The sequence below is a fragment of the Somniosus microcephalus genome, chromosome 8 (assembly GCF_052327205.1).
Source record: "Somniosus microcephalus isolate GS21.2 chromosome 8, FLI_Smic_1.0, whole genome shotgun sequence".
Classification (NCBI taxonomy): domain Eukaryota; kingdom Metazoa; phylum Chordata; class Chondrichthyes; order Squaliformes; family Somniosidae; genus Somniosus; species Somniosus microcephalus.
Window position 1 is genome coordinate 10,775,614 of NC_140994.1, and position 12,170 is coordinate 10,787,783.

The following is a 12,170-nucleotide window of genomic DNA, read 5'->3' on the forward strand; positions in this document are numbered from 1 at the left end:
GACTTACCCTTCCGGAAAAACCTGTAAAAAAAAAACCTAAGTTCGATGCGCATGCGCAGCCCCTCCTGCGCACGCGTTCGACCTCTGAACTCCTTCGTTCAGCGGAACGGAAGTGCCGGTTTCCCGCGCATGCAGGAAACTGGCACTTCCATCGGGCCCACGGGCGAGTACCCCGTGCGTACTCACCCGTGGAGACCCGAATTTCTGGGCCAATAATCTGCCTTCTTGTTTTTGACACCAAAGTGGATAACCTCGCATATAAATGCAGGTCCAACGGGTAACGTAACACATGAATAACTGTACAAATCTTACCACGTGCGGGGGCAGCTTGGTCAGTGCGTGCATACACTGCAAGGACGCAATACGGACTTTCTGCAATTAAAACACACACAAACCGGTGTCAGTGAGGAGAGGCAAAACTTTCCAGCAAGGCACCGACAGACGACTGACTCATCATTATCACTGAGGCATTTCTACTCTGGCGCGACCACGAATGAGGGACAAGTTAACCAAAGGGAGAAACCAGCCCGCCGCCCCTCAGCCCGCCATGTTGAAATAAGCGGAAAACTGAAACATTTTCACAGGTTTAAGATAATTGCCAAAAGAACCAGAGGCAAGATGAGGGGAGATGTTCTTACGCAGCGAGTTATTGTGATCTGGAACGCGCTGCCTGAAAGGGCGGTGGGAGCAGATGCAATAGTAACTTTCAAAAGACAATTGGATAAATACTTGAAAAGGAAATAAATTGCAGGGCTCTGGGGAAAGAGCAGGGGGAGTGGGGCTAATTGGAGAGCTCTTTCAAAGAGCCGGCACAGGCACGATGGGCCGAATGACCTCCTTCTGTGCTGTGTGATTCACGATGGGCCGAATGACCTCCTGTGCTGTGTGATTCTGAGACACAGAGAGCACGCTTTGTGGAGAATTACACGTATAAATCCCTAACACAAAGTTTCCACTTCAAAATCGCCTTTCCTGGTATCGAGAGCCTCACCCCATGCCCCCTTTTCTTAGGCCTAACTATAGCCCAGAAACCAAACACTACGGCTGTCTGGCGAGCATTGTTCCCAGGGTAAGCATAGTCTTGGGAGGTTTTACAACAAACATTAAAGGTGCTATATAAATTGTTGTTGTAGTCAAGGCAAGAAACCCTGATCGGTCAGATCACCATGCAATCAAAATGTACCATGGCCTCGTAAAATATCTGTGAACGCAAGGCCTTGAGAACACCGCAACAAAAAATTACGAAGAAAGACACCCTTCACCTCGAGGGACCCCAGGTTTCTGTTCTGGCATAATCCTGGGGGGAAGAGTCAAGGACAACGAGGTTGGAAGGAGTTAAATCTCATCGTCAAATGCTTTGGTTCTTGATCAAAGCCACATTGCCCCAGTTCTCTGTACGTACCATGGCAGGGCTAGTAGTCAGATTGAGCAGTTTGTTCACTAAGGTCTCTATGTGCAAGCTCATGATCTGCGGGGCGTCCAGCAACAGAGGGTGCAAACACCCCAGAGTAGACAACTGGACCACCTGGTCTGAGCAGGACAGAGCCTCCAACAACAGGGTCAGCAGCTGGGGAAGGAAACGGAGCAATGATTAAAACCAGCACACGCCAACAGAGGCTCCAGCACGTACCAACAGAGGCTCCTGCACACGCGCCAGCACACACCAAAGGGTCCAGCACACGCAGGCTCCAGCACACGCAGGCTCCAGCACACGCACCAACACCCACAGGCTCCAGCACACGCACCAACACCCACAGGCTCCAGCACACGCACCAACACCCACAGGCTCCAGCACACGCACCAACACCCACAGGCTCCAGCACACGCACCAACACCCACAGGCTCCAGCACACGCACCAACACCCACAGGCTCCAGCACACGCACCAACACCCACAGGCTCCAGCACACGCACCAACACCCACAGGCTCCAGCACACGCACCAACACCCACAGGCTCCAGCACACGCACCAACACCCACAGGCTCCGGCACACGCACCAACACCCACAGGCTCCTTAGAATGGTTACAGCACAGGAGGCTGCCATTCGGCCCATCGAGCCCGTGCCAGCTCTCTGCAAGAGCACTTCAGCTAGTCCCACTCCCCCGCCCTTTCCATGTAGCCCTGAAATTTTTTTTCCCCTTCAGGTACTTACAGGAAACGTTGGTTTATCCGGAGGTTGTATGTCCGGAAACCTCGATCTAACGGCAGAAATCAGCAGCCGTTTTGGTTAGGTTTTTTTTCTTCTCCTAGCTTTTTTTTTATAAAAAGTCAGGCTCTGGAAAGCGTCTCTGTAGCTTAGCAACAGCTTCAGAGATGCTTCCAAGGTACGGGCCGAGTGCTTACAAGCTGTTGCTAAGCAACAGTGTTTGTTGTCAGATACGGAGATGAAAACCTCCGTATCCTTCAACATTAGCGCTGGTCTATCCGGAAGTTTTGATAGATCGGCAGCAGCTCGGTCCCGTCGGTGCCGGATATCGCAAAGTTTCCTGTATTTTGAAAGGCACGATTGAATCTGCCTCCACCACCCTCTCAGGAAGTGCATTCCAGATCCTAACCACTCACTGTGTAAACAAGTTTTTCCTCCTGTCGCCTTTGGTTCTTCTGCCAATCACCTTAAATCTGTGTCCTCTGGTTCTCGACCCTTCCGCCAATGGGAACAGTTTCTCTCTATCTACTCTGTCCAGACCCCCTCATGATTTTGAACACCTCTATCAAATCTCCTCTCAACCTTCTCTGCTCGAAGGAGAACCACCCCAGCTTCTACAGTCTATTCACATAACTAAAATCCCTCATCCCTGGAATCATTCTCGTAAATCTTTCCTGCACCCTCTCCAAGGCCTTCACATCCTTTCTAAAGTGCGGTGCCCAGAATTGGACACAATACTCCAGTTGAGGCCGAACCAGTGTTTTATAAAGGTCCATAACTTCCTTGCATTTGTACTCTATGCTTCTATTTATGAAGCCCAGGATCCTGTTTGCTTTTTTAACTGCTTTAGAGTCAGGGTTATACCGCAGAGAAAGAGGCCCTTCAGCCCATCGTGTCTGCGCCGGCCATCAAGCCCTGTCTATTCTAATCCCATTTCCCAGCACTTGGTCCGTAGCCTTGTATGCTATGGCGTTTCAAGTGCTCATCCAAATGCTTCTTGAATGTTGTGAAGGTTCCTGCCTCTACCACCCTTTCAAGCAGTGAGTTCCAGATTCCAACCACCCTCTGGGTGAAAAAGTTTTTCGTCAAATCCCCTCTAAACCTCCTTCCCCTTATCTTGAAACTATGCCCCCTGGTTATTGACCCCTCTATTAAGGGGAAAAGTTCCTTTCTATCTACCCTATCTATGCCCCTCATAATTTTGTACACCTCAATCAGGTCCCCCCTCAGCCTTCTCTGCTCCAAGGAAAACAACCCCAGCCTGTCCAGTCTTTCTTCATAGCTGAAGCGCTCCAGCCCAGGTAACATCCTGGTGAATCTCCTCTGCACCCTCTCCAAAGCAATCACATCCTTCCTATAGTGTGGCGACCAGAACTGCACACAGTATTCCAGCTGTGGCCTAACTAGCGTTTTGTACAGCTCCATCATAACCTCCCTGCTCTTGTATTCTATGCCTCGGCTAATGAAGGCAAGTATCCCATATGCCTTTTTAACCACCTTATCTACCTGTCCTGCTGCCTCCAGGGATCTATGTACATGCACACCAAGGTCCCTCTGATCCTCTGTCCTTCCTAGGGTCCTACCATTCATTGTGTATTCCCTTGCCTTGTTAGTCCACCCAAAATGCATCACCTCACACTTTTCAGGGTTAAATTCCATTTGCCACTGTTCTGCCCATCTAACCAACCCGTCTATATCGTCCTGCAGCCTGAGGCTTTCCTCCTCGCTATTTACCACTCCACCAATTTTCGTATCATCTGCGAACTTACTGATCATACCTCCTACATTTATATCTAAATCATAAATGTACACTACAAACAGCAAAGGACCCAGCACTGATCCCTGCGGTACACAGGCTTCCAGTCACAAAAACAACCTTCGACCATCACCCTCTGCCTCCTGCCACTAAGCCAATTTTGGATCCAATGTGCCAAATTGCCCTGGATCCCATGGGCTCTTACCTTCCTGACCAGTCTCCCATGCGGGACTTTGTCAAAAGCCTTACTGAAGTCCATGTAGACAACATCAACTGCACTACCCTCATCCACACACCTAGTCACCCACTCGAAAAATTCAATCAAATTGGTTAGACATGATCTCCCCCTTACAAAGCCATGCTGACTATCCTTGATTAATCCTTGCCTCTCCAAGTGGAGACTAATTCTGTCCCTCAGAATTTTTTCCAATAATTTCCCTACCACTGATGTTAGGCTCACTGGCCTGTAATTCCCTGGTTTATCCCTACTACCCTTCTTGAATAATGGTACTACGTTAGCTGTTCTCCAGTCCTCTGGCACCTCCCCTGTGGCCAGAGAGGTTCTGAAAATTTGTGTCAGAGCCCCTGCAATATCCTCCCTTGCCTCACACAACAACCTGCCCTGCCACCTTCAACGATTTGTGCACATATACCCCCAGGTGTCTCTGTTCATGCACCCCCTTTAGGATTGTACCCTTTAGTTTATATTGCCTCTCTTCGTTCTTCCTACCAATTATGTATCACTTCGCACTTTTCTGCGTTAAATTTCATCTGCCACGTGTCCGCCCATTCCACCAGCCTGTCTATTCCTCTTGAAGTCTATCACTCTCCTCCTCACTGTTCACAATACTTCTAAGTTTTGTGTCATCTGCAAATTTTGAAATTGTGCCCTGTATACCCAAGTCAAAGTCATTAATATATATCAAGAAAAGCAGTGGTCCTCGTACCAACCCCTGGGGAACACCACTGTGTACCTTCCTCCAGTCCGATAAACAACCGTTCACCACTATTCTGTTTCCTGTCACTTAGCCAATTTCGTATCCATGCTGCCACTGTCCCTTTTATTCCATGGGCTTCAACTTTGCTGGCAAGCCTATTATTATGTGGCACTTTATCAAATGCCTTTTGGAAGCCCATGTACATCATATCAACTACATTGTCCTCATCAACCCTCTGTTACCTCATCAAAAAACTCAATCGTTAGTTAAAGACGATTTTCCTTTAACAAATCCAAGCCGGCTTTCCTTAATTAATCCACACTTGTCCAAGTGACTGTTAATTTTGTCCCAAAAAGCTTCCCCACTACCGGGGTTAAACTGACTGGCCTGTAGTTGCTGGGTTTATCCTTACACCCTTTTTTGAACAAGGGTGCAACATTTGCAATTCTCCAGTCCTCTGGCACCACCCACGTATCCAAGGAGGATTGGAAGATTATGGCCAGTACCTCCGCAATTTCCACCTTCACTTCCCTCAGCATCCTAGGATGCATCCCATTTGGTCCTGGTGACTTATCTATTTTAAGTACAGCCAGCCTTTCTAGTCCCTCCTCTATCAATTTTTATCCCATCCAGTATTTCAACGACCTCCTCTTTCACTATGACTTTGGCAGCATCTTCTTTCTTGATAAAGACAGTTGTAAAGCACTCATTTAGTACCTCAGCCATGCCCTCTGCCATCATGTGTAGGTCTCCATTTTGGTCCCTAATCAGCCCCACCCCTCCTCTTACTACTCGTTTACTATTTATATGCCTATAGAAGACTTTTGGATTCCCTTTTATGTTAGCTGCCAATCTATTCTCATACTCTCTCTATGCCCCATGTTCTCCAACACACACAGGCTCCAGCGCACACACCAACACACACAGGCTCCAGCACACACAGGCTCCAGCACACACAGGCTCCAGCACACACAGGCCCGGTCAATCTGGCCTGTACCAATCACACACGCTCATCTGATCTAAACCAGCACCAACAGGACACTGGGAAGAACTCTCCTGCTCTTCTTCCAATAGTGGCCTTGTGATCTTTTACTTTGACCCGAGGGGGTAGACGGGGCCTCGGTTTAATGTCTCGTCCGAAAGATGAAAGAAACCATAGCAGCTGCAGATCTACGCAAGATGGCAACCGCAGAATGAGACAGGCGAGATGATCCTCAACACATACCAGACTGTAGGTCAGGAAGCCCACCATTATCCCAGTCGCAATAAAGACACCCAAGGCAGTGGCCCCTAGTAGCTCGGGGGTAAAGGAGCTCTCTGTTGAGTGGCAAATCTCAATCAGGACGACAGTAGAGGGCGCAATAACTGACCTCAACGTTCACAGGCTGGGGATGGGAGAATGTTCCCATTAAGCTGCGCAGCTGCATAGTGCTCTGGAGCACCTGCGCAGCTGGCTCACCGGCTTTTAAATGGGAAAAAAGCACGCATGCGCGGAATTTTGAATGGGCCACGCAGCCCCTTAAAGGAGCCGCTTGGCCCCCCACCCGAAGAAATTAGAGGGAACATTGGTTTTGGGGGGGGCGGGGGAAGAAAGCAAACCAACCGTGGCTCTTGCTCCTAATGGCAGTCCCGTTGGGAAATCGGTTAACGCATCAGGTGCTGATTTGACCAGGCTCGCCTGCTGTGATCCCCAGTCAGATATCGTGCCGCCATTCACTGTCTAGACTCACTGGAGTCAAGTGCCACAGAGCACCCTCTGCCTGCGAACTTGTGCAGTATGTTTGCAGGAGGAGGAGAAAAATCAGAGGGCGAGGGAAAGGAAAAATAACTTGGGAGCAACGTTCCCGTTAAGCTGCGCAGCGATCTGGAGGTCTCGCGCAGGCCGCTCACTGGTTTTACAATACGAGAATCCGCGCAGGCGCGAAAATTTCAATGGGCCGCGCAGCCCGTTAAAGTGTCCACACACCCAAAAAAAATTAGAGGGAACATTGCTTAGGAGTATGAATTTTAGACACACACGCACCCCAGCACACACACCAACAGCAGAAGGGAAAGAGAGGGAGAGGTTTAAATAGAGCGAGCACCATATAACCGCAGATACACAAGACAGCCGCAATCAGACAAATGTCAGGATGAGGACACCCGCATTCTAGAACGGCACGATGCCCCAGAGGAGGTAAACGCCTGTACTGACCGACGGGAGCTCAGTCATCAGGACCTGCTTCGGGAGGCTGTTCAGCACATGAGAGAGCGCCTTCAAGTAGTTCGATTTATTATCTGCAACAAACCAAGCCCATCGGGGCAGCATTAGAGTGAATGTAGCAATGCTAGAGCGCGCCGGGGCGAGCACACCAGTGTTGGCATCAACACGTGCACGCTCACTTGGAGCAGTCACTGGGGAACAATTAGTAGCGCAAATGAGAGCCGATCCCCCCAACCCCCCACCCGCAGTGACAGCTCCATCCCCAACATTATTTCACCCTGGTGTTATACAGCTCAAAATCCTCCCTCCAGGCAGCACCCAAGTCCAAAGGCAAAACCTACAATTGTACTGAAGCATGCTCTTACAGGTCAGTGGCATGTTTTACAATAATTTCATTCTTCATATTCCCTTGGGCACAGTGCACACACACCTGGGGACTAGTGTTCCAGTGACTCCCAGGGCACAGTATGGGAGCTCCTGCCCGAGCCTGGTATTCCCGTGACTCCCAAGGCACAGTATGGGAGCTCCTGCCCGAGCCTGGTATTCCCGTGACTCCCGGGACACAGAATGGGAGCTCCGACTGGGACTGGTGTTCCCGTGACTCCCAGGACACAGAATGGGAGCTCCGGCCTGGAGACTGGTGTTCCCGTGACTCCCAGGACACAGAATGGGAGCTCCTGCCCGAGCCTGGTATTCCCGTGACTCCCAGGGCACAGTATGGGAGCTCCTGCCCAAGCCTGGTATTCCCGTGACTCCCGGGACACAGAATGGGAGCTCCGACTGGGGACTGGTGTTCCCGTGACTCTCAGGACACAGAATGGGAGCTCCGGCTGGGGACTGGTGTTCCCGTGACTCCCAGGACACAGAATGGGAGCTCCGGCCTGGAGGCTGGTGTTCCCGTGACTCCCAGGACACAGTATGGGAGCTCCTGCCCGAGCCTGGTATGCACACCTGCCCTGATCGTCAGTCCCACCGCAAACGATAACCAATCCTTTTCTCTCAGGCGCCCATTGACCCGTGGTGCCTTCCCACTCTTTATATTCACTCTTTATGTTACCTTTGCTGGCCGAATGGAAGCCCTGGACCAGCTTGGGGACGTTCTCGGTGAAGAAGCGTTGCCGGTACATGATGCGGACGTCGGCGTGAGTGGCCCTGTTCAGGACGTCTGCGGAGTCGCTCACCAACAGGGAAAATCCGCTCGCTGCCTCGGTTCCCAGAGCCGGGTCAGTGAGCAGCGCCATCAGCTGGGGGAGAGAGAAGAGGACTGAATGAAGCGCAAGGGGGAAAGGGAACAACTCGACGCAAGGAGAGGTCGGTAGGCAAAAAGGCTTCACGTTGAGTAACGGATCAGAGTGGCCCCACGCCGAGAGAGTCCCTCTTACCTTGTCGGTCAGTGTGGTAGCCAGAGGGTGATATCGCAGCACAAGAGATTTCGTTAACTGGGGAAACAATACAAAACCAGAATAAGTTCGTTATACAGAGCGGCACACTGTCCCAAGTCCACTCACACCTCGTGGCTGGGGGGGGGGGGGGGGGGGGGGGGCGGAATAAATAATTCAACAGCATCAAGAACTTCAGATTGGTAAAACAAAAAGGACCCAAGCTCGGAAGAGGGATGGTGAACAGACGGCTTAAGATGAACCACTTCCAATGGTGGGTGACCAATGCACGGTACAGACTGTCTGTGGAGGCACTGGAGGAGGGTGGCGTCGGCATTAGCAAATTCGAGGAATCGAATCATAGAATCTTACAGCACAGAAGAAAAAGGCCATGTGGCCCGTGCCAGCTCTCTGAAGAGCCACCTACTTACTCCCATTTACCTGCCCGTCTTAAATTTTTCATTATTCACTCCCCTTTTAAAAGCCACTACGGATTCGGCACTTGGAGTTTCTGGTCGGGCACTGCAGGTCCCGGGAAGTCCCTGTATAAATCTCGAACCGCCCTCTTCGGAGTCACTGGTTAGCAACTGGGGAGTAGGAACCCTGGCTGATTCTGCGCCCCCCCCCCTCCCAACTGCCCCTTAACCCAAGATGCCAAGACCAACTGAAGCACCTGTAGCCTCAGCCCAACTGAATTTACTATCTAATACGACAGCTGTGGCTCCGTGGGTAGCACTCTCGCCTGAGTCAGAAGGTCATGGGTTCAAATCCCACTCCAGAGACCTGAGCCCATAATCCAGGCTGACACTCACTGAGGGAGTGCTGCACTGTCGAAGGCGCTGTCTTTCGGATGAGACGCTGAACTGAGGCCCTGTCTGCTCTCTCAGGTGGGCGTAAAAGATCCGACGGTGCTATTTTGAAGAAGAGCAGGGGAGTTCTCACCAGCGTCCTGGGCCAATATTTATACCTCAACCAACATAACTAAAAAAAGATATCTGCTCATTAATTCATTGCTGTTTGTGGGAGCTTGCTGTGCACAAATTGGCTGCCACGTTTCCTACATTACAACAGTAACTACACTTCAAAAAAGTACTTAATTGGCTGTAAAGCGCTTTGGGAAGTCCTGAGGGTGTGAAAGGCGCTACAGAAATGCAAGTCTGTCTTTATTTCGAATTACCATCGCTGCATAAATCTCTTACCCACAGCAGCAAGGTGAAAATCCGGGTCCTGCTAGCAGACTGCGAACAATCGCCAGCGTTCCTCTGCAGCCCGCAGTCCATCTTTTTCAACAGATCCTGTAGAACGGAATCCAACTGCTCACCTACACACACACACACACACACAAAGGAAGAGAATCAATGGCGAGCGTGTCTCATCGCCTTGGGTCCCAGCCTCAGCTGTGGCACCCTCATGTGGAGATCGAGGGGAAGCCGAGAGTTCTCTCGCGACAATTCATTCGCGGCTAAAGTCTCTCCGAGGGTTCTCAACCTGGGGGGTGCCAGTGACTCCCCGCCTCCATCGCACAGACAATTTAAAGTCGATTTAATGCCGATACCCGAAGGTTACAGTATCTAGGGAACAGAGTTTTAACTTCCACTCGCTGAGTCACCGATCAACATCGGCACAGTAACACTTCAGTCCCCGGCCCCACACAGGACGCGAGGAACCGGAAACCACCGCTTGGCCCCAGAGGCTCATGGTCATCAGTCCGCCATCTCGTCAAGGAGACGGCGTCCAGTCTCAGCAGGCGCGCTCCGCTCGGCTTTTTGTTTTCATTCGTTCACGGGATGAGGGCATCGCTGGCAAGGCCAGCATTTATTGCCCATCCCCAATTGCCCTCGAGAAGGTGGTGGTGAGCCGCCTTCTTGAACCGCTGCAGTCCGTGTGGTGAAGGTACTCCCACAGTGCTGTTAGGGAGGGAGTTCCAGGATTTTGACCCAGCGACGATGAAGGATCGGCGATATACTTCCAAGTCAGGATGGTGTGTGACTTGGAGGAGAACTTGGAGGTGGTGGTGTTCCCATACACCTGCTGCCCTTGTCCTTCTTGGTGGTGGAGATCACGGGTTTGAAGGTGCTGCCGAAGAAGGCTTGGCGAGTTGCTGCAGTGCATCTTGTAGGTGGTACACACTGCAGCCACGGTGCGTCGGTGGTGGAGGGAGTGAATGTTTAAGGTGATGGATGGGGAGCCAATCAAGCGGGCTGTTTTGTACTGGATGGTGCTGAGCTTCGAGTGTTGGACAAGAGGAGAAGCAAGAGCCGGCACGGCCCGCAACACTATTGGTCTCATCAGCACTATCAACCCCAGCGACAGTCCACGAACCCCAGTCTAACTCTACCAGCCTCAGAGACACTCTCGTAACTTAAGCAGAACTATATCAACCTCGGAGGCAGTCTCAACTTCATAATTAAGTAAAACAAAAATAATCATAAATATACATGTTTAATTGCATAACTAATTTTATACAGAAAAAATACTTGAGTTGTATCTGTGGAGTTTTTAAGAACATGGGAGGGGGGCCTCAGAAGCAGAAAGGTGGAGAACCACTGTGATGGACAATTCCTTCCTTCACCCAGAGCCTCAAAATACCTCTCCTTTTCCCTTCCTTGTCGCACTTTTCTGCTGTTCCCCATTTTGTCAACTCAAATGTGCTTACTGCTGCTCTGAACTTCCCTGAACTGGACCTTGTTGGGTTTATTGGATATTGTCCACTTGTACTTAGACCTCACACCCCTCCCGGGTCACCTCACCCTGCAATTTTCAGCTGATTAAAACCCAGGCTCGCCATCAGATGATTTACCTCCGCTCCTCTTCCTTTCGTTCCCAACCTCAGTGCTGCTTACATTAAAGGGCCTTAGGCCTTCACCTGTACTTCTCAATTGAAAAGGACAATGATTCCTCATACAGAGGGGGCGGAGGGGAGAGCTACTCGCGAGGGCTGGCTCTCGCCATGTTCCCCACACCGAGGGGGCGGAGGGGAGAGCTACTCGAGGGCTAACTCTCGCCATGTTCCCCACACCGAGGGGGCGGAGGAGAGAGCTACTCGCGAGGGCTGGCTCTCGCCATGTTCCCCACATCGAGGGGGCGAAGGGGAGAGCTACTCGCGAGGGCTAACTCTCGCCATGTTCCCCACACCGAGGGGGCGGAGGGGAGAGCTACTCGCGAGGACTAACTCTCGCCATGTTCCCCACACCGAGGGGGCGGAGGGGAGAGCTACTCGCGAGGGCTAACTCTCGCCATGTTCCCCACACCGAGGGGGCGGAGGGGAGAGCTACTCGCGAGGGCTGGCTCTCGCCATGTTCCCCACACCGAGGGGGCGGAGGGGAGAGCTACTCGCGAGGGCTAGCTCTCACCATGTTTCCGGAGGCCAGCTCCAGTGTGTTTTGGGACTTAGACAACCACCTGCCCCGGGAGAAGCAGAGCTCTGAGGCGGCTATCCTGGGTTAGGGTGGTGGCATCGCATTCACATTCACGGAAGACAGCCGTGGTGTAAAATGTAACAAAGTCCTATTGCAATGGGATGGCAATAACTGCAAGAAATCAAGAGCAGTTGAGAGCAGGAGAGTTAGAATCGTACAGCACAGGAGGAGGCCATTCGGCCCATCGTGCCTGTTCTGGCTCTTTGAACGAGCCGTCCAATTAGTCCCACTCTCCCTGCTCTTTCCCTGAAACCCTGCAAAATTTTCCTTTCAAGTATTTATCCAATTCCCTTTTGAAATTTACTATTGAATCTGCTTCCACCTTTCA

At 51.3% G+C, this 12,170-nt stretch overlaps 1 protein-coding gene across 1 annotated transcript in view; it reads right to left on the reverse strand.

Moving 5' to 3' along the window:
- mms19 (MMS19 homolog, cytosolic iron-sulfur assembly component) overlaps positions 1-12,170 on the reverse strand; it is an 82,065-nt gene that overhangs the window by 8,057 nt on the left and 61,838 nt on the right. Inside the window, exons 24-29 of the mRNA XM_085994236.1 lie at positions 9,623-9,744; positions 8,427-8,483; positions 8,102-8,288; positions 7,036-7,118; positions 1,403-1,567; positions 313-372 (exon numbers count right to left, since the gene is read on the reverse strand). Coding sequence (XP_085850362.1) covers positions 313-372; positions 1,403-1,567; positions 7,036-7,118; positions 8,102-8,288; positions 8,427-8,483; positions 9,623-9,744 — 674 coding nt within the window. The remainder of the gene's footprint in view (positions 1-312; positions 373-1,402; positions 1,568-7,035; positions 7,119-8,101; positions 8,289-8,426; positions 8,484-9,622; positions 9,745-12,170) is intronic.